General features: G+C 46.1%; 1 protein-coding gene across 2 annotated transcripts in view; it reads right to left on the reverse strand.

Moving 5' to 3' along the window:
- LOC147631331 (proteasome subunit alpha type-3) overlaps positions 1–21,306 on the reverse strand; it is a 37,832-nt gene extending 16,526 nt beyond the window's left edge. The window contains exons 1-10 of one of the 2 annotated variants that reach the window (XM_086809722.1): positions 21,148–21,305; positions 12,279–12,361; positions 12,101–12,140; positions 11,874–11,957; positions 5,583–5,656; positions 5,353–5,439; positions 5,158–5,242; positions 5,005–5,051; positions 4,861–4,926; positions 4,655–4,745 (exon numbers count right to left, since the gene is read on the reverse strand). In XM_086809722.1, the coding sequence (XP_086665848.1) occupies positions 4,655–4,745; positions 4,861–4,926; positions 5,005–5,051; positions 5,158–5,242; positions 5,353–5,439; positions 5,583–5,656; positions 11,874–11,957; positions 12,101–12,140; positions 12,279–12,361; positions 21,148–21,168 (678 nt within the window). In that variant the 5' untranslated portion in view covers positions 21,169–21,305. Of the gene's footprint in view, positions 1–4,654; positions 4,746–4,860; positions 4,927–5,004; positions 5,052–5,157; positions 5,243–5,352; positions 5,440–5,582; positions 5,657–11,873; positions 11,958–12,100; positions 12,141–12,278; positions 12,362–21,147 lie in introns of both variants that reach the window. The other variant, XM_086809721.1, reaches the window with a different exon arrangement.
- Between the last annotated feature and the right edge of the window lie 1,155 nt (positions 21,307–22,461).

The raw sequence follows: 22,461 nt of genomic DNA on the forward strand, positions 1-22,461 counted from the left end.
TTGCTGATTTACATTCAAACCCTAGCATTGATAAAAAACTTTTCCTAGGAACAACCTAGACATGCTCTAATATCAATGTAGCATGACTACTATGTAGAAGCGTACTTAATGATGATTAACGCAAAGCAATAAAGACCAACGCTAATCACATGCTCATGACTTAGAGAAGTAGAGAGAAGGAGAAGAGAGAGACTCTTTACCTAACCTACTCCTACTATATATTACTGAATGAATGAGTAATTACAATGATTGTCATAGTTCCAATGTAGATCTAGACTATGAATGATATGAATGAACTTATGCTTATTGTCCTCCACTATGCGTTAAGAGAAAACGCTGATTTGGAGATATACGTGGCTGATCCAAACTGTTAGACTGCATGTCCTTAGTCTTGGCTCTGCAATCTCTATCTTTGAATGATTATGAATGATCCATGACTTGCCTTTATATAGGAAAGGGATAGCAAGTCGTAATCAGGTCGGTTTTCACTTTTCATGCCATAAAAAGTCATCAAAAATGTCATAAAATGTGTTCATATTGTGCCCATAATATGTCCTAACCATTGGTGCATGTCCTAGGCACCTTCGGGGCCACCAAATTGGCTCCAAATTGCCCATATACGACCTCTAACTTTGCCCTTAAGGCGGCTGTAAAGAATAATCGTGTCTACGTGGCACCGGATTAAGGTGTGCACGTGACACTAGTACCAAATCTAATTTCCAAATCCAAATCCAATGAATTCAAGTCCAAGTCCAAGTCCAGATCCAAGTCCAAGTCCAAGTCCAAGTCCAAGTCCAGATCCAAATCCCAGTCCAAATTCCATAACCAAGTCCCATGTTCACGTCCAAGTTCTATATCTAAGTTCATATCCAAGTTCAAATCCAAGTTCAAGTAGTCCAAGTTCCCATGAGCAATCTCCACGACTCCTACAACCTTGTCGATGAAGAAAACCATGGAAAAGCTCTTTTTGGCAGGAAAACTGATATAAAGCCGGTTTTAATAGTTTTTGGGTGATAAAAACCTCCAAAAAGTATTTTTTAGGGTTTTTGGAGCAGTTTTAGGGTTTTTGAAAATTTTAGAGTTTCTGAAATTTCTGTCCATACACGCGTCCGTATCGCCCATGCATATGCCCATACAAGTCTAGGGCTAACCATACATCTGAAAAGCGAGTTGGCGAAGAAGAAGCTCTCTATGATCATAATGATGCCCACACACTCTCCATGATCTCCTTCATGATGCTACAAGAGAGGTTCAAGCCTTTTTAAACTTGAAACGGGCTCTACTTTTTGCCAAAAGCTTGTCCATGCTTTTGCTTTGCTTTTTCCTTTTTGCCTTTGCTTTTTCTCTTTTTACTTTTATTAATAAAATATTACTCAACTTTTGGTGCTTTGCTTTTCTAGCTTTAAGGCCTTGCTTTTTGGCCTTAGAGTTGCTTTTTGAGAAAGCGTCTTTTAGCTTTTTGGTCCGGTTCAGTCTCCTCTTTCCAATGGTGCCCTTGGCTCGCAGTCAACCCTGTTTGACTTTTTGCTTTTTCTTGCTTTTTGAAAAGAATGGTGCTTTTTCTTAATCAAACCTTATGGACCCTGTCTGTAACACGCGGAAGCTCTGGGTAGTCTTCTTTCAGCCCTAAACACTCTTGAAAACCTTCTGATGCAAAACGCACCATCTGATGCAAAAACGCAGGTAGAGAGAGAGTAGAGAGAGAGAGTAAGAAGTGCTGGAATTTCAGTATATACTATGTACAAAAAAGGTACAGATCTTTGCAGCCATGGGCTGCCTTCATAAAAAGGTTCCTAACCCTAATTTCTGTCCCCTATGGGACCTCCTATTGACTCACACCCCTAGTGGGTGGAATGACTAAAACATTGAGCACTTGGTGGATTTTATAGAGTCTTGGACAAGGTGGGAGCTGGCCGACTGCTGGTCGGCCAGTTCTAAAAGCATTAAATGCTTATTAAATCAGCCGACTGGTCCTGACTTTGGCGCCTGCTTGCTGCCCCTTATCTGCTGGCTCAGCCGACCACTCCAGTATGCTGCCGACAGCTCTTTGACCATGCTGATGTCAGCCGACAGCATCCCTTTGGTTCTTTCTCCAAGCCTTGCTTCAGTCTGCACTGCAGAGGTGCTCTGAGTTCTGTGCTCCATCATCCTGACTTTATCTGGTTCCTAGTCTTTATCTGGCTGCCTCTTCTGGATCTAGCCCTGAGCATGTCCATGGCATCTGTGATGCACATGACATCCCCCTCTGCTAAACTTGATGACGGGAATCCAACCTGCTCTTGGATGACTGTCATCATCCCAATCCTGTTCCGAAGTCCCTCTGTCATCATCCATCCCTGGCAAACCTTTTTTCTCTGAAAATCCGTTCTGTTCTCCAAACCACTCTGTCTCTGATGAAGATCTATGCATCTGGTCTTCCTCTAGTCCACAATCCATTCCTGCCCTGACTCTGAACACCGTCTTGGTCTTCGTTCCTGGAACTGAGTCTGGCACTCTCACATCACCCTTGGAGGATCAACCTCCCTTGGGACCGTTCCCTTAGAACCCATCTGGCTCACTAACTGCCATCCCCATCTGGCACTGTGGAACACCACCAACAAACCTCCTGGGAGTTCTTCCCGATCTGTGTTCCTGTGTACTTTCCTGTACCTTGGACCTGTACACCATCATCTGGGCTTCGAATCCGTGTACTTTCCTGTACCTTGGACCTGTACACCATCATCTGGGACTGATTCAGCGTTTAGCTTTGCTGAGCCTGATGCTCTGATACCAATGTAACACGCGGAAGCTCTGGGTAGTCTTCTTTCAGCCCTAAACACTCTTGAAAACCTTCTGATGCAAAACGCACCATCTGATGCAAAAACGCAGGTAGAGAGAGAGTAGAGAGAGAGAGTAAGAAGTGCTGGAATTTCAGTATATACTATGTACAAAAAAGGTACAGATCTTTGCAGCCATGGGCTGCCTTCATAAAAAGGTTCCTAACCCTAATTTCTGTCCCCTATGGGACCTCCTATTGACTCACACCCCTAGTGGGTGGAATGACTAAAACATTGAGCACTTGGTGGATTTTATAGGGTCTTGGACAAGGTGGGAGCTGGCCGACTGCTGGTCGGCCAGTTCTAAAAGCATTAAATGCTTATTAAATCAGCCGACTGGTCCTGACTTTGGCGCCTGCTTGCTGCCCCTTATCTGCTGGCTCAGCCGACCACTCCAGTATGCTGCCGACAGCTCTTTGACCATGCTGATGTCAGCCGACAGCATCCCTTTGGTTCTTTCTCCAAGCCTTGCTTCAGTCTGCACTGCAGAGGTGCTCTGAGTTCTGTGCTCCATCATCTTGACTTTATCTGGTTCCTAGTCTTTATCTGGCTGCCTCTTCTGGATCTAGCCCTGAGCATGTCCATGGCATCTGTGATGCACATGACACTGTCCCCATGTCTTCTTCCACCTGTCTGGTGTCCGGGCATGGATTTCATCATGTGAAAAAGAGCTAGGAGGGACCATACTAACGAGCAAGGCATTGAACATTAGACAAAAAGCAATCCCGGGCTGACATTCCTTGTTGTATAAAACATAGCTGAAAATTATCAATCAATTGTAGCATGTATCCATGAAAGACCTCATGATCAAGAAAGCTGTGATTGAAGCGCAAAGGCAACCTCCCAAGCAAAGTTTTATAAACATCCACAGGCTGATGCATTATGTCCAAGACCACTGGGAAATGATCCGAAAGAACATACTCCCTCTCCACAACCACTTTCAATATCTCAGGCAAAAATAAATCATCGTCGTGCATAACATACATTCTATCCAGCCTACTCCAAGTACTAGGATACTGACGAGACTGAAAAGTAAAGCCAGAATCATAAGGATGTAGCCAGGACCAAATGTCCTATTTAAGGACTAGACACATAAAAGAGTCCCAAACACACCTTTCCGGATTATCCATTGTAGAGTGAGGTGAATTAGCTTGATCAGCAAAAGAGCAGATATTAAAATCCCCCATGAGAAAACCTGGTTTTCCTAACCTCAAACATTGTTGCAGATCCCGCCAAAGAGAACAACGAACCCCTACTATATGGGGGGCATACACACCAACCAACCAAAGAAGTTCTTCTTCACAAGTGATCTCCACAACCATAAATCTACCATGTACATCTTGAAGCACAACAGAAGGCTGAAAACGATCATGGACAATCATCATCACCCCTGACTGAGTGGAAGGGTGTCCATTGCAGAAAAGATGAAAACCTCTTATGTATAAAGCCACCACCCGCCTGACTATGTTGTTTGTGCTCAACCGCACAAAGAACATCCCATTGGTTAGACAATAATGTTGGCCACAAGACATACTGCTTCTTACGGGAGGAAATCCCCCGCACATTCCAATGAACCAGCTTTATAAAGACAAGAAACAAAGTCAATGAGAGGAGGCTGCGGCCTGCCCTGCCTTTCATTAGCAGCCAACGCTGCACATACATCACCCATAAAGTCACCCAAAACTGCAAAAGCACTTGCCATCCAAAACATTTTCAAAATATTTCCGACTTTTCAAAAGGTATGTAACATGTTCACTGCAACTATGCAATACAACCCAAGGTATCATAATTTAGGAACTCTGATAAAAAAAAATATTCTCAAACATTATTAAGCTCACCCGTTGGTGTTCACGGTTTGATTCGTCGCATATCCAGCTCATCTCCAGCTCAAAAGCCTTGTCTTTTGCTTCATCATGAACTCCATATATACTGGCAGAGGATGGCAGAGATATGAAAGCACGTACATACATTGACTGTGCCAAGAACTTCTCCATAACAGTATCTTTCTAATCCAAGCACCAAAATGAGTCTATATACGACTCACATTTTTGCTACTTCAATAACACCTTCTCTGCAAGTCATTTCTGCTAGCTTCAGCTTCTCAATTTCCCTGCTCAGCGTACGACACTCGTTTTAAATTGGTTATGTTTGAACACCAATCACTTCTGAAAAAGAAAACAAGACTCACGTTTTCGCTGCTTGTCTTCCTTTTCCAACAGCTGCCCCAAAATACCTCTGCCAACAAATCAACCCAATCTTTTAGGCACGGTCATCTCTTTGAATAAAGCAAAAAATGATATACTCAAATGTAAAATCTGGTGAGGATAGTAAAAGCCATTACATAAGCAACACCTGACGGCTCAATCATGTATAGCTGTGGACCATCCTGATCATAACCACCAAGAAGAGCTGCTGTCCCAAATGGTCTGTGCATAACATCAAGCTAGTAAGCCCCAGAATCCTCCACGAAGCAATCCAAAACCAGACCCAAAGATTTCAATGTAAGGACTATGAAAAGCATGTGTTTGGGGAAAACCTCAACCACCAATAGAGGGTGCACAAATGCACATAACTAGCCACACGGTCACTAAGCTCCTTGATAGGAATTTCTTCCCCATAAAAACTGACAGGAAAAAAGATACTTGTGAGTTCTTTTGATGCAAACGAGTATAGTATCTGAAAGAGATCGCACTTCTGAAGCCCAGCCATAATGCTTGGGCATCAAAATAGTGTCCAAGCAAACATTATACTTTTCAAAAGGCATACCTTTGGTAATTGTTAGCTTCCCCCCGAGCACGTGACACTATTTGCCTACCATCAGCTGCTAGCCCTGCCATTGCCTGAATATAAAACACAGGTTACAACCATGTATTGCCAACAACTTAAGAGTGACTGACTACAAGGAAGGACAGAACATCTACACAAATGAAGGAAACTCGCTTTTATCTTGAACCAGTGTTACAAAGGAAATGCCTTCCCAATTTCAACCAAGAGCTAGATTTCATCAATTCAACAATGCCTTCACAACTAAAAGTGAGCATTAGAGTTATCTATCAATGCAGCTGCTCCTAGTTTTACTTGTTGCTGACAACTTTGTCAGACTTGGGAGCATCTGGTCATTGCCTAGCTACTTCCCTCACACCCTACCCTCCCTCCCTACCTTAGTCTCTCTACCTCTCTTTAGCTCCCCCTTCTCTCTCTAGCACCTTCCCTTCTGTCCCCCTCACACACACACAAACAACTAAAAGTGCCTGGCGGAACACCTTTATAAAGGAGATATGGGGGCTTTTCTTCTGGTCAATTCAGTTTGCTGCTGCTGCCTGACTTACAAAAAAAGGACAAATACTCACGGTTCACCTTTATGATGTGTTTTCCTCATATGAACAAGCGGATGGCTGGTCAATTGTATAAATTGAGATAGGATGATGTGCTACATAGGTGTGCGCATGAGGATGAATTTATTGAGGTTTGAGAACAAGGTAGCAGGTTCTGGAGCAAGCACACTCTGGAGTAGCATGATGTGGAAACCACAGCACAAAAGGTGCTAGAAGCAAGCTTGTGTTGGCCAACACTATTTGGCGATAACACTGAATTTGGGAAGGGTTGTGATTCCTATGGGTAGGGACCCTCTATGCTTTCTCCTGCCCAATATCCTAGCCACAGCCCATGACTACTAGCCACCACAAACCCTAATGTATATTACTAGTTGTCATGCTAATAATGGGTTCACGCATATACAAGAGCCTAATAAGTGCCTGGAACATCAATGCATCATTCAAGAGGGTTACATTGGGGTGCAAGGCAAGCATGATGACCTATGCGGGACGTGCACCATGACCTTGACATTCCTGTGGTGGCACATTGGCTAACATATCCCTGGACAAGAGCTCACAAGGGGCCAGGTGTCCAACCACAGGGCTTGCACATTCCTCGGCAGTCATGTCCACGGCAGGGCCACAGCCCATTGCTACATCTCTTTAATGTGCAAATTTAAAAGGAATTGCTTAGGTTGGGGCTGAAAACGTGCAAATTGTGACTTAACAAAAGACAAAGAAGGGGGTGAATGGCATTGTGTTTAGCATGTCAGTCTTCAGTAGGTTGCTAGCTTGAGAGCGAGGACTATGAAGATACAGTGAGTATGAGTGTGCAATGGGGATGCCCAGACGACTCTCTGAATTTCATTGTCAGTGGGAGGACCATGAAGATATAGAGAGTAAGTGTAGGAAGGGCATGCCCAGACTACTGTCTGAATTTCATTGTCACAACAGTGCATTGATGCTTCATATTTTCATTGGTCTGCAGATAGCAAAGCGAGGACAGTGCTGCCTAATTTTGCAGGTGAACAATTGTTCATTGGACCTTCTTGGTTAATTGTTCGGAAAACTATAAACTAAGGAAAGAGTTATGTCATGTGCAAGACATGTGCAGGCTAATCCCTGAAGGGCAGCAAGATAAAGAATCAGATTAGAACCAGATCTGGAGCATAGGTTGTTGGATGGGCAGGGAAGGACTGGTGGTGGACAAGAGAGGCTGTCGGCCAGTGCATGAAGGGAAAAGACCCCTGTCCAGGACCTGGCCGACAGCAGTCAGCCAGTCCACTAGTAATTGCCAAGGCCTATTTAAGGCACAAATGGTCATCGTTTTGGGTATTCAATCCTTCTATGGGCTGAGTCCTAGATGAAGGATTAGATAGGGTGAAGTACACCTTTTGAAGAGGCAACCTATGGCTGCAAGACTTGTGCACCTTTTTGTACATTATAAATATACTGAATACTCGGCTCTCTCTCTCTCTCTCTCTCTCTCTCTCTATATATATATATATATATATATATATCTTCTGTATGCGTTTTGCATCAAGCATGTTCCAGGATGGTGTTTAGGGCTAAAAGAAGACTCCCAAAGCTTCCGCATGTGACATTGGTATCAGAGCTTTAGGCTGATTCTGAGGTGTTGTTGCTACCCATGTCTTGATCTTTTGGTGGTGTGGGAACCAAGCAACATTGTTTCAGCATCAAGCTCAACAAGGCTAAACACTGATTCAGTCCCAGATGAAGGTGCACAATCCAAGGAAAGGAACACAAGACATGGAAGAAGTTCCCATGAGGTTGGTTGGTGGTGCTCCACAAGACCCAAGGTGAGTGGCAGTCTTGTGAGTCGGGTGCCACTTGGGGCACACAAGGAAAGGCTTTCAAGCAACGGTTCCAAGAGAGGATGATCCTCCAAGGAGAGGAATGAGAGTGCCATACCGAATACTCAGAAAAAGAAGACAAGAAAAAGTGTTCAGGGACAGGGCATGAAGGGAAAGGGACAAGATGGAATAGATGCATAGATCTTCATCAGAGTTGTGGATTTGGAGACCGGGCAAGGTTTTCAGTGAAAAGGTTGCCACGAAGGGAAGGATGACAGGTTGGGACTCAGTGAATAGACAATGGGATGATAATAGTCATCCAAGGACAGAAGTTGGAATCCCGTCATCAAGTTTAGCAGAGGGGGATATCATGTGCAAGACGTGCAAGCTAAACCCAGGGCTAATCCCTGAAGGGCAGCAAGATAAAGAATCAGATTAGAGCCAGACCTAGAGCATAGGTTGCTGGTATGGGCAGGGAAGGACTGGTGGTGGACAAGAGAGGCTGTCGGCCAGCACATGAAGCGAAAAGCCACCTATCGGCTGCAACAGAAATATTGAGTTCTGTCCAGGACCGACAGCAGCCGGCCTGTCCACTAGTAATTGCCAAGGCCTATTTTAAGGCACACGTGCTCATCGTTTTGGGTATTCAATCCTTCCATGGGCTGAGTTCTAGATGTAGGATTAGATTAGGTGAAGTACACCTTCTGAAGAGGCAGCCTATGGCTTCAAGACTTGTACACCTTTTTGTACATTATGAATATACTGCTATCTCTCTCTCATTTCTTTTTTTTTTCCAAGAAAAGATCCTTTCATTAGTTATATAAAAAACGCCCGTAGGGCTACAAAAAATCTCTCCTACTCATAAGAGAAGAAGAGCAGTGAATACATCATGGCAGCCCGGGAGACTCTCCCTAGGTGCTGCAAAATACAAGCATCAGCACAAAGGACTGAGAGGCTAAATCATACAATAGGGGGGGGGGAAGAGCCAAACAGGTGGCCTGTAGTGCCAACGGGGGGAGCCCGTGTGTAAGGTGTAGAAGGGGCCACAGCGCCAAGTGGTGTGAAAGGCCTGGCGCCGCAAGATCGCCTCATCCGAGTCACCCCGGATGCGGTCGTACTGTCCTCGCAGGGTGTGGATCAACTCCTGCCAAATCCCCCGTACAGTCTCTGCTGGTGGCTCCAATCTCCCCTCAAAGGCCGAGAAGCACCGGGCCCTCCAGGTGAACCAGATGGTGAGGCTGCTGAGGAGCTCCCATCGTAAATCCCTCTCCTGTGTCCAGCTAGCGGACGAGAAATCCGGTGCCGGAACCAGGCGAGACTGGCCCCTAATAAATCTGATGGCCTGACTGCCCTGCTCCATCTCATAGCCCATCGCAGGCCCTGACGAGGTCGACCACGCAGCGGCACCCCACGTAAACATACCCTCTGGAGAGAGGGGAGCCAGAATACGCAGCATCCGCAGCCAAATCTGCTGCGCCTGAGGGCAATCCCAAAGGCAATGTCTCTGTGTCTCCATAGGGTGGCCGCATCGGACGCAGGCCGCCGGAAGACCGCTGTAAACAAGCCACGTGCCAACTGCGGAGCCCCTGTGGGCGACCAGCCCCACTGAAAAGTCGAGATCCTGCGGGCCTGTCGACTAGCCCAGAGCCGAGCCCAAAAATCCTCCACGAACTCCTGTGAGAGTCCCTGCAGCCGCCAATGCCCCGCTGCCGCTGGAGAGACTATCCTCCTCGCCGTCAAAATATGCCGCCCCAGCCGAACAATATACTGGAAAAAGGTAATCTCTGTGGCCTCAAGGGATGCATAAGGATCATGCCACTCGTCCTCCCCAGGGTCCCACTGTAGCCGGGCCAAGGGGCGCGCTACGTATGCCCATATGCGCCAATCCGGGAGCACATCTGCAGGGTCGGGGTCGATATGCCACTTCTGAGAAGCGGCGGCCACTACCCGAATCCTCTGAAAGATGCACTCTGCAACCAAAGGCGACTCCATCTCCACTCTCTGGAGTCTGCCCTCATCCTGAATCTCATAGTAGAGGCAATTGCCATCCTCAGTGCAAGCTCTGACTGCAATCAGGATCTCCAACTGTGTAAAGGCTCCCATCCACCGTGGGGCCACTGGCTCGAGAGGCGTGAACCACTCCTCTCTGAGTGCCTCCTGAATATCATCCCTCATAATCAATCCCCCTCTGAAGTGACTCAGCCTCTCCACCTGGATCTCCTCTGGGAGACTGCAGAAGGCCTGCCAGTCTCCAAAACTACGAGCTGGGCCTGCCGCTAAAGGTCCCCAGGCTAGACGAGGCCGAGAACCCAGCATATGACCCTGCTCCGTGCGAACCGCTGGGCTCCAGATGAGCGGCTGTCTGGCCCGCTCCTCAACACAAGAAGGAGGTCGCTGAGAGAGCCCCGGTCTCAACAGCTCCCAAGCTCTCAGGATACTCAAAGCAAATCTGTCCTCCCATCCTCTACTGAGGCCTGTCCTCCTCATCTCTATGAAGATCCAGCGAATCTCTGGTGCCCAAGTACCCCCTGCTGGGGACGCCCGAGCCTGCAGCCGCTGCAAGAGGAGCTCTTTCCAAGGCTCAGCGCCTGGAAGCAACCCCCGAACAATAAGCTTCCCCAATAAGGCTCTACTCTGATCGACTGGATCTATAATGCCCAAACCTCCCTGAGCCAACGGAAGTGTAATAACTGCCCATGCAACCTTTGCCCGAGCTGGCTGACTGTCCTGCCCAGACCACAGAAAGTTCCTGATCAGCCTCTGTACCTGGCTGATGCAAGAGCTCGAGAAAATCCAGCAAGACGTAATGTACCACATGGTCGCTAACAGCACCTGATTTGCCACCACCACCCTCCCAGCCAAGGATAGTCGAGCAGTACTCCAATACAAAAGCTTCTTCCGAATGCTCAGAAGAAGCGGGGCAATCTGCTGCTCAGGTGACAAATCTAGGCCAATCTGGCATCCCAAGTACCGCACTGCTGTGCCTGGAGGAATCCATCTAAAACCGGGGTCCGGGCTCCATGCCGGAGTGGGAGCACTACTGATCCAAAAGGCCACTGTCTTGCGCCAATTGATCAATGCTCCCGAAGCTACACTAAAAACCTGGAGCGACTGCTCTGCCCGAAGAAGATTGGCCTCTTGGCCATGCAAAAATAAGCCCGTGTCGTCTGCAAACTCAGCATCAAGCAGGTCCTCCCCCCGGACTGGGAGCTGAAGCCCCCTCAAACCAACCTCCTCTGCCGTCAAATACATGCTCATAGCCTCCGCAAAGAAGAGAAAAAGAAAAGGGGCGAGGGGACACCCCTGACGGACTGATCTGGTCAGCTCAAAACTCGGCCCCCGTCCTCCTGATCTCTCTCTCATTTCTCTAACTTCTGTATGTGTTTTGTATCAAGCATGTTCTAGGATGGTGTTTAGGGCTGAAAGAAGACTCCCAGAGCTTCCGCATGTGACAAGTTAAGCCTCAGAACACTATGCTTAAGGCTTATATTAGTTCTTTGATCTTTATAATCAGACTCAAAATTTCAAAACCTTGATGCAGAAGATACTAGATAAATCAAAATACAACAAATCACAATTTGAGTGGAGTCGGAGACACTTGTTAACTCGTCATCAATAAGAAAGAGTGGCATGAGGAGGAGCACAAGGGCAACCTTCGCTAGGACATAGTTGAAATTAAAAAGCCCTAATGTGAACCCAGCTCTGGAGGAACGATGGCTGCTTTCACGAGTTGTGAATCACTTGATCTATTTGGAGTCTAGAATACTCACGTAGCAACCAATAACAAGGAAAAAGTCAAACATCGAATACACCCACTAACCAACTATGCACTTTCTCATGCACATATTAACGTCAACAAAACCATCTGTACAGAGATAGGTGTATAACTGCATCAAAGAACTCACACACATAGAAGGAGAGCAACTCACCATTCCAGCATGCCGATGAACAGAATGTATTCTGCGATTAGATCCCTCCAGCAACATTTTCGAAGCAATCAACTTCTCGACACCCTAACACACCCTCAGACACAAAAATCAATGTGTCCCTAAGGATGCATTTAATCTCTTGAAATATATCAGAGTCACAAGGTCAAGACGTATTGTGGCCTTATCTTGCATACGCAATGAAATAATCAGTCAAAGTCAAAAGTTACCAAAACAACTCCATCCTTGCACTTTATGCCTACAGATGTTCTGCCAGAATGTAAACAAAGAGATTTGAGAGTGTTTGTGAGATTAGAATAAGTCCAACATAGCCATTTGTTCAACCCCCCAACACGCCACGCACACATGAACAGAGAGGTTGAAGAACACCCGTAGAAATCCTTATACCCGCTATTGTCAACAGCCTTTGTTGCATACTCAATTTGAAAGACGCGCCCATCCGGTGAAAAGGTTGTCACCGATAGATCATACTGTGAATCAACCAGAAATCATGTTAGAGCAGTTTCAAAAAGTCTCTTTTCTTCTTATTGTAAATTACAAGAGTCTCCAAATACTCGAACATTGAGAGAACAAACATCGTGTATGCATAATCGAGTCAAATGAGAAGCAATCAAAGACAAAAGTCTGCATGTCCTTTCATAATAGTGTCAGTACAAAAAACTTGAAGTGTAAGATACACTGCAACATTGCCTTGTTTCCTTCTTATAGTAGCTCCATGAAGTAATTGGAGGTTTAACCATTCTACTGTAATTCTTAAACGTTAATACAGCTTAAGCAGTTAACAGCCAAGCCTTCTAAACAAGGCTGTATTTGACAGCAGGCCTATGCTAGGGTTACACAGGTCAGCTACCTAGGGTTAGGCGCAGAAAGCTATGGCAGGTGGAACTCCATTGTGGAGTAGAAAAGAAAGAAAGAAACGACTGTATAGAGAGAAGGAGAGAGAGAGAGAGAGAGAGAGAGAGAGAGAGAGAGAGAGAGATATTAACGTCTACGAGAGGCCAAAATCGGCCTATGAGACAAAAAAAATAATACAACTGTGTTCTTCCTGTCATCAGAAGAAAAGAAAAAGAAAGAAAAGAAAAAGTGTGCATGTGTCTGGATACAACTGTGAATCATCATGGATCGGTGGAGCCCAAATACAAACAATATAAAGGGGGGTGGGGATGTGGATGGAGTGCTAAGGCAAGATGCATCTCTATATGTTGAAGGGGTAGTACAAGCATGCTATGCAGATGTATGTCTAGTGCCATAAGAGGGATATAAGATATCATACATCGCCGATGCTGAGGCTGCTATCTCTCAATGACGGAGTCGGGGTGCTCTGTGTCCAGTCTGTCTAGGTCTCCTCCTGGCTCTCAATTCCTCTGCTCTCTGTGCGGTCACCCCACGTGGTACATCAGCTGGCACTGGCATAGCTCTCTGGAAGAAATCTGTGAGCTGGGACTGTCTCCCACCCCTAGTGGGAGCGGGTGTCTGGAGGAGTCTCTCTCGAGAACTATGAAGCTCTAGTAGTAGTCTGCCAAGCTATCGCTAGTCCAAGGCCTCCATCTACTGATGTAGTGAAGAGTGCTCCTCAAACAATCCTGCATATCTATCTCTGACCCCTTGGTGGGCTCTACATCTACATACAAAGTGATCCTCAGTCTCCACCTCCTCGCGGCACAATCTGCATATCCGCTCGGCTCAAGGAACCCATGCCGCTCTCACAGCCTCTATCTCTAGCTGATGTGATGAGACTCGTAGCTGTCCAATAGCAACGCGAGAGCTGTGTGGCATGTATACATCCATATACCACGGTCGCTGTATAAACCCATCCCCTGAGATGCTCATAAAGTGGTCTCTGTAATACAGCATCTTCGGTGGTAGTGGGGTCTCTGGTGCTGTCCATGTCTCTTGTATGTAGCGCTGCCATATGTCCTGTCTCATCACTCTGTTCCTCTCATTGAGAGAGAGGCGAGCAGACTGATCATACTGAAAAGGTGGCAACCGCTCAATGTCTATCCCATGATGTGAGAACCACTGTAGCATCTGTGCATACCAAGATCCAATGTGTCCAGCCTCGGCCAGCTGTCTGGATGCCTCAAAAGCTCGGCGGGATAATCTCTCCATGGGCATCTCCCTCATCCTGTATATAAAGGAGATCGTCTGGAACAATGCCTCCACTGCCATAGGTGGTGCAGCAAACTCAACTCGAGCAATGTCGTGCGGGACGGATGGTTTGCTACGTATCATCCTCAAGAGCATCAAGATCTGTGGTCTCTCCAGCTGTACCCATGTGGAGGCTGCAAGCCCTGGTGACCAAACCGCTGCTGCATACATCAAGGCTGGTGTCACTAATGTATCAAAGAGCCACCCCTTCGTGCGGGGTTCTTGAAAATGTGCCTAATGACACTGATGCTCAAGGCCAGCAAGAGCTGCATACCCCCGGGTCACTCTGTCTCGGATTGCCTGAGCCATGGAGAAGCGTCCAGCTGAGCTAGTAAATGTGATGCCAAGGTAAACATAAGAGCTCACCACCTCGACCCGCCCTCTTGCTAATGTGAGAGTAGTGTGGCTCCTAATTGCGGGTGAGGTGTGGAAGATCATAACCTTGGTTTTCCCAAGGTTCACTGTGAGACCCTGCTGTGCGCAGAAGTCATCAAGAGCCACAAGGTGTCTTTGAAGCCCAACCTGCATGTCGGATACCCAGACAATGTCATCAGCATAAAGCATAACATGGACAGTCAATACCTGATAGCTCAACCCTAGAGCCTCCTCCCTGTGTGATGTAGTCGACCACCTCATCAATATAGAGCCCAAAGAGCGTGGGGGAGAGCGGGCACCCCTACTTCACACCAATGGTGCTAGCAACTGTGTCGAACAAGCCTCCTGGGCATCGGACTCTCCCAAAGACCTGCTCATATAGCATGTATATGCCCCACATCATGTCTGAGGGTACGCCTAGTGTCTGTAGTCGCCGAAAGAGGCGCTCTTTGGGCACAGTGTCAAATGCCTTGCGGAAATCCACAAAGCAACAATAGAGCCCTTGCCTTCGTGCCTTGGCCTGATCAACCAGGCACCTCAATGTAAAAATGTGGTCGATGGTCGAGAAGGCTCGTCGGAAGTCTGCCTGGCCTGCTGCTCTCAATCCCCCATCCTCTGCATGAGTGCTTAGCTTTGCCTCCAAAACTGCCCTGTATAGTTTGGCCAATATATGGCCAATCATGATGGTCCTGTAGTTCCCGGGGTCTAGTACATCTCCCACTTTATGGATCGGCACAATAGTGTGCATCGTCCACTCAGCCCGAAACCCCTCTGACAGAGCTCTGTTGAAGAGATGAGCAAGAAATGGTGCCAATGTATCAATAGCATAGATGAGATGCTCTCCCTGTAATCCTGTATGGTCGGTCGCCCGTCCATGTTGGAGTCGGCATATGGCCCTCCTAACCATAGGTAGGGTGAAGAAGGTGGAGACTGTGGGGCATGGCTCTGTGGGCTGTGGTATAGGGGGCTGTGCAGGCACATCATAGAGTCTCTCTCCATATGTCTGCCAGGTTTGAGGATCGGTAATAGGTGTGGGAGGACAGGGCTCTCTGAGTCTCCTCCAAGCAGCAGCAGCATCTCTGCTCATGAGCATGTGATGTGTCTCGGTACTAAGCCTCCTCATAAGCTCGCCGCTTACGGCGGGTGAGTATGCATCCTCCTGCCTGCCTGTCTCTAGGTGATCTCCCCGCGAGCCCTCTGCACTCGGAGACTGCGGTAAAGGTTTCTGCACTCATCATCATACCATCGGTTCTGGGGCATGCTCCCAGATGTAGGTGGCTGTCCTGTCTATATGTGGTATGGGAAACTCCTCGCGGCTGCGGAGTGCAGTACATGTGAGAGCTGGGAGGTGAGCATAGGCATGGGTGCCGATGGGTCTAAGACAAATAGCTGATCATGAACATGATAGTCATACACATCGGCTAGGTCCTAAGTGAAGTGGAAAATAGTGCGTGGTGGCTGTATGATGGGTGGGTGGATCTCCAGTAAGCTCCTAAAAGTGAGGGATAGATATGTATGATCCGCCCCAATGGGGCATGGTGGTATGGTAAAGTGAGACACCATATCTGCTGCCTCAAGGGATCCCATCACATAGTCCACTGTACTGCTGCCACCTCCCACTGGAAAGCAAGTCAACCCACCTGAATCTGGCCACTGAGTCATCCCGTTATAAATAACAAGATGGTATCGGGCCCCAAGCTCCAGCAAATGTTGCCCATATCTAGTGCTGTAAGCTCCTCCGTCAGCGGAGATCCGAGTGGTCCCTGTATCCTCTGTAGCTAGCGGCTCTAGTCTCAAGGGATCCTCAAAGTCATAGATCTCGCACTGTCTGCACTGAGTCCGTGCATTGAAGTCCCCCATCAAGAAGACTTCTCCCAGTGTCAAATAGTGTAAGATCTCCTCAGATAAGACAGAGTATGGAGACTCACTAGCCTCTCCTCCACCTGGCTCCTCGCTGGTGGCAAACCGCGACCCCTTTGGAGGAAAGTAGAAAAGGGCAATATAAATCCATCTGGTCTCCAAGAGGTGTAAGCTAATCCACATGTATCTCGCCTCCGAGTCTCGTGCTATGACTCGAACATGCTCATGTAACCCATGTCTGAAAAGCATTGCGATACCTCTTGAACCTCGGGAGGTGGCCTGTCTCATCCCCTGTCGGTGAGCTGACTCCCACTGATAACCCTCTACCCGTGGTAAGCCCCTCTCCGGGCTCTCATGTGTCTCTGTCATCAAGATGATATCCCGGCCCTCCATCACCTCCTCAAGTCTCCCTAGATGTGTCCATAGGGCTCCATTACAGTTCCAGACTGCTATGTGTATCTCTTTGTCTTCATGTTGTTTCCTCCGTGTCTCATAGCCAGATGGCGCTATTCGACCCTCTTCCCATCAATGTAGATGTGACCATCCCTATAATGTGCCTTCTTCCCTTCTTTGCGTGCCGCCTTGATCTTCGGCATGCATAATCTTATGTGCTCCAGCTGCATCCGTGTGAGGTCATCATCGAAGTAGATGGGGTCCCCTGGCAAGCTCCTCAAGATAGCACGTCTTCTCATAAAGCTCATCTTACTCTCCTCGTCCGGAAACTGTAGCACTAAGGCCTTGCCTTTGGTGGAGTCCTTTGGGGTTGTCCTCCATACTCTAGTGAATGGGAGCGGCTCATCCTCCTTTAGTCCCAGCTTGGTACATAGGTTCCGCCCGTCAATCTCGGGCTATAGGCAATGCTCTCTGGTGTGAGAGAGAGAGAGAGAGAGAGAGAGAGAGAGAGAGAGAGAGCCAAAGGTAGAGAGAGATGATTGCATGACTCAATACTACTGTGCTTGATATTTTTATGAAGTACACCAAGTGCATGCTTTTATAGGTTGCAAACCTTATCTTTTGACTCACATAAATCACACACACATATACGCATATGACACATGTCATACACCTACATATCCAATTATAAGAGTGTGTTCACATGTCACACACCTACATATCCAATCATAAGAGTGTGTTCACAACTAAGCAAGTGTTCACACACACATATACATGAATAAGGCTACACACACATATACATGAATGAGGCTACGCACATGGATACACACACACGAGTCCAAAATACCCAACACGCTACACTAATGATCGCAAGACTCTAAGCCACAATACCATTTGTATGCTGTTAATATCACAAGCATCATTAAGAACACTGAATTATGAATTTCTTCAGTATTTGCATATTCCCAAGTGTTCAAGTTCAGTTGTTTCCTTCAATAAATGAGAAATTTTCAGATGTTACATGCACCTCTTTTATACAGAACAGGGAATCAATTATTAGACAATATTGCGACCATGTATTTCTTGGCTTTACGCCATTCCCATTACATAGACATCAGTCCTTTCCATTTCCGTTTCCGTTTCATTTTCATGCAACCATGGTCCCAGGGTAGTTTTGGACCAATTTGTCCCTACAGGCTAGTCAATTGGCAACCTGGCCTCTTCTCTAACCTGTTTTGCCATCCCTTCATGAATTGACCCCCCCTTCAGACAAAATTGTCACTTTCTCCCTCTAGCATAGCCCTAAGACTCCCGTAAGCAAAAACAGCCAATCCCACACACATTAAAAAAAAACGTTTTAGGTTGCAAACCTTATCTTTTGACTCACATAAATCACACACATATAAGCATATGACACATCATACACCTACATATCCAATTATAAGAGTGTGTTCACACGTCATACACCTACATATCCAATCATAATAGTGTGTTCACACACATATATACATGAATAAGGCTACACACACATATACATGAATGAGGCTACACACATGGATACACACACACGAGACTCCAAAATACCCAACATGCTACACTAACGATCGCAAGACTCTAAGCCACAATACCATTCGTATGCTGTTAATATCACAAGCATCATTAAGAACACTGAATTATGAATTTCTTCAGTATTTGCACATTCCCAAGTTTTCAAGTTCAGTTGTTTCCTTCAATAAATGAACAATTTTCAGATGTTACATGCACCTCTTTTATACAGAACAGGGAATCAATTATTAGACAATGTTGAGATCATGTGTTTCTTGGTTTTATGCCATTCCCAGCACATAGACATCGGTCCTTTCCATTTCTGTTTCCGTTTCATTTTCATGCAACCATGGTCCCAGGGTAGTTTTGGACCAGTTTGTCCCTACAGGCTAGTCAATTGGCAACTGGGCCTCTTGTAAGCCTAGTTGGGCGTGCTATGACAGATTCAACCACGTATCCAAAAAGATAATGAGAGAGAGAGAGAGAGAGAGAGAGAGAAAGAAAGAAAGAAAGTTATATTAACGTCCACGGGAGGCCGAATCCGACCTATGGGACAGATCAGGACATGGCATTTAAATTTGTTTCATTTTTTATTTTTTTCGTTTACTAAATTTTCGAGAGTTTCCATTTTCACTCCATTGGGACCTGTTGTTGACGACTATGCATTGGACCTTGCAAAGGTCCCTACTGCGTATAACGTCCGCTCATTTGTGTGCATCTATCAGACATATAGACCCACATACCATTTTTCTAACCTCTCGACAGTCCTTGAGGACCCGCTGAAGGGAGTCAAGGCCCAAAGGCAACACATCCAAATGACACCCGCTAAATTGCAAGCTTTCCTGACCCTCAAGAAGGCTTTACCAAAGGCACCCTGTTTGCAGTCATCACCGACATAGGTAACACCGCTATTAGAGCTGTTTTGCAATGGTCCAAACACCCACTTTCTTACATGAGCCGTAAGATTAACCTTGCTAAGAGGAATGAAACACTAGAAAGACTTCTTTTATGGACACAGCTTCGTTATTCACACTGATCATTGGACGCTTAGATAGCTTCAAACAATACTTAGTATACAATGGAGTGAACACCAACACTGTTGGAGCCAAATCTTTCAGCAATTTGGTGGGATGATCGAGTACCTTCCAAGCAAAGCCAATCCTGAACACAACCCCGTGGGTGACGCGCTTAGCAAAAAGGGGCAGTTTTGACTGTCCACACCACTTATCTAGTTAGAAGGTCCTAGACTAGAGCACATGAAGCACAAGTATGTTAACTGCAAGAACCTGGACACAAGCACCGGAAGCCACACGACCACGTCAATTCTTCGTACAAGATGGTTGATTGCTTTACAAATACCACCTTTGTGTGTTGAAAACTTTTCGAGCAAAACTCCTCCATGATATGCATGATACCATTATCGATGGTCATCGAGGGACAAATTTGACTTTGGAGTAGCTAGAGCAACATTTCTTTTGGCCACATACGAGCCCCAATGTCTTAGAAAATGTAAAGCATTGTCCTGCTTGTCAAAAAATATATGTGTCTCACAAGAAGAAGGCATGACTTTTACAACCCATGCCCATTCCCAAGGGTCCCTTTCAAGACATATCAGTGGATTTTGTGACAAGCTTACCTTCTAGCTTTGCCTCTGAATGGTAAAGCTCTTTCTCAACATTCTATACCATCAACCACAAATGAATCCCAACACACAAGAAGGTCTTTTCACTTTGCCCTTACAAAGCTATGGTGCAATATTGGTCATTGAAGAGTACTACCCTTTACTCAAGTAGAAACGATCATTATTCAACCACCATATTGGTTGCACCTTCTTTGGCATCTTTTTAGAATTCCCTAAGAGGGATTTCCAATGTAATGAGCCGGCCACTATCTCCTTAAAGAAGCCACACGACCTTTTTCTAGTTTGAAACCCTCTATTACTCCAATCAATGGCTTTCGCTACTTGATACATACCATGCCTTGCTTATTTTGACCCACCTTGCCTCTTTCTTGACAAGACAAAATACAATGTACAATGCCTAACACAACTTCAACCAATCCCCACCAGCCCAACTTCTTTGAAAGGGCCCTTTGAGCAAACTCCACTCTATTTTCAGGTCATATCTAGCCACACCGAGACAAGGATATAAAATCTTGCCTCGAGGGACTAAGCCTTATTGTCAATTGATTGTTTTCCAAACACCCATTTTGTTGCTGATCAACTCTCAACCCAAACCATGACTTAGCTTTGCATAATCTGGGCAAAAAAACATGAACAAGTGTCAATATCAGTCTTTAACCAGCCTGTACAGCTGCATCAAAGATTTGTTAAGGAGAAATTGCCCCATTCCCTTGGGCATGCAATCTACAATTTAGTTTGTTGCTTGTGTGTTACCCTGTCATGCTTGCCACTCCTAGATGCATAGCCATGGAGCGAATTTGTGGAGTCATAGTTGACTCTGTGGCGATATTTCACCAAACATACGACATGGATTAAATAAAATTGTAGTTTTAATTATGAACCTCAAATAGAGACCAATACGTAGCTAGTTACTTCTATACCAAGCTGTTGTTATCGAAGCTTGCGCAACAAAAGTCATCTTGGAAATGATTCAACTTCACGAAATCAAAAACTACTTATGAACAGCCATTACATAAAAATGAAACATAAACAATCAATTTCTCCACCACGATGCTCGTGAAAAGACACCTGCTCAGACGACCACTTTAACTTGACGTTACATCATGAAAAAACAAAAGGAGAGGGCTAGTCTGTAAGGAGAACTAGAAACCCTAAATGTCCATCGCAGAGAAGCAGCAGATGGAAGATCTGAAAAACCGTAGACTAACCAACGATAGTAAAGCGCTCTCTCTCACGCGCGCGCGCGCGCGCACACACACAGTGAGAGAGAGAAAACACGGTGCAGAAGATTACCCCAGTTCCGATACTGCTCATCCTGGCGGGCTTATGTCGAGCACTCGAAGATCGTAGACACAGGAAGCTCCAACGCCAACAGAAAACTTTCTACGCAAGTCGAGCACTCTGCGGCCTAAGTCGCTTGCTACCCCATAAAGGGCCGGACACACATGTTTTGGCCTGAGAGCTTTTTTGGTCCCGGGCATTTCTCGAGCCCCGGCAAAAACCTTGTGCAACACTCTTTCTGCTTGGATTAAAAAAAGGGCAAACGCTTTGTAGCTTTACTCGTATTGGACCTGCGCCAACCAAGGTTCTAGAAAAGAACCGGTTCCCTCTCTATAGCCATCTCTCCCTCTCTCTCTCTCTCTCTCTCTCACTCACTCATTCCTAGGCCTGCCCCCATCTCTCTCTCTTTCTCTCTCTCTCTCACTCACGCATTCCTAGGCCTGCCCCCATCTCTCTCTCTCTCTCTCTCTCTCTCTCTCTCTCTCTCTCTCTCACACACACACACACATACACACGTACATGATCTTCTCCCCCTCTCTCTCGTGCACACACACTCTCTCTCAAATGTTTACATGACTTGTAACATGTTTATCGTGAACTTCTCACGTTTTACCTATCCGACCTATTGTAAGGCGCTTTGCCATCTTACCCGCATGAGAATGGACACTTAGCTTTTATAAGCCAGTGTTGGAGCATATAAAGCAGCCTTATCACGAGCTTAATGTCAAATAGTCAAAGTCTAGGAACTTAGTGTACATACTTGCTTAAGACTAGTAATAGAGGACGGACCATTTTTAAGTTTGGCTGGCCTAGTGTGAAAATTAGTCACTTGTATATATGTCATTTTTGACAATACATAATACCCAATCATTCCCTTACAATAGTTTACTTGTGAGCTCTCCTTCTTTCCTCTCCTTGCTTATTTATATGCTTTGAATCTTGCTTGCTTGCTTGATGGATGCATGCTAGGTAGGTTTAATTGTAGGTTTTCTTCTTTCAATAGCGTCTTCTTCTTCCCTCACCTTTGTGAGAGAGAACCATCGTCGCGAAGGACCATCTCCTCTTACCCCCATCTAGGCATTGAGAACTCTCCCTTCACCCATTTGGCAAGGAGCATTCAAGTCTAACAACGGAGTGAGGATGTGATGGTGGACAAGCTAGCACACCCACAATGTGAAGTTACATTTATGGCTTGAAGGTAAGAGTCAAGGACACACATGCTTCGACAAGGCTAAGGTAAGCTCTTGACTTGAACATATTTGGCGCCCTACTTTGCCGAGGATTAGCCTAGAGCTTAGCTCCATTTTTTTGTCCATTCCAAGCTAT

This window comes from Cibotium barometz, chromosome 15 (genome assembly GCF_041138505.1).
Source record: "Cibotium barometz isolate CiBa-2024 chromosome 15, ASM4113850v1, whole genome shotgun sequence".
NCBI lineage: Eukaryota > Viridiplantae > Streptophyta > Polypodiopsida > Cyatheales > Cibotiaceae > Cibotium > Cibotium barometz.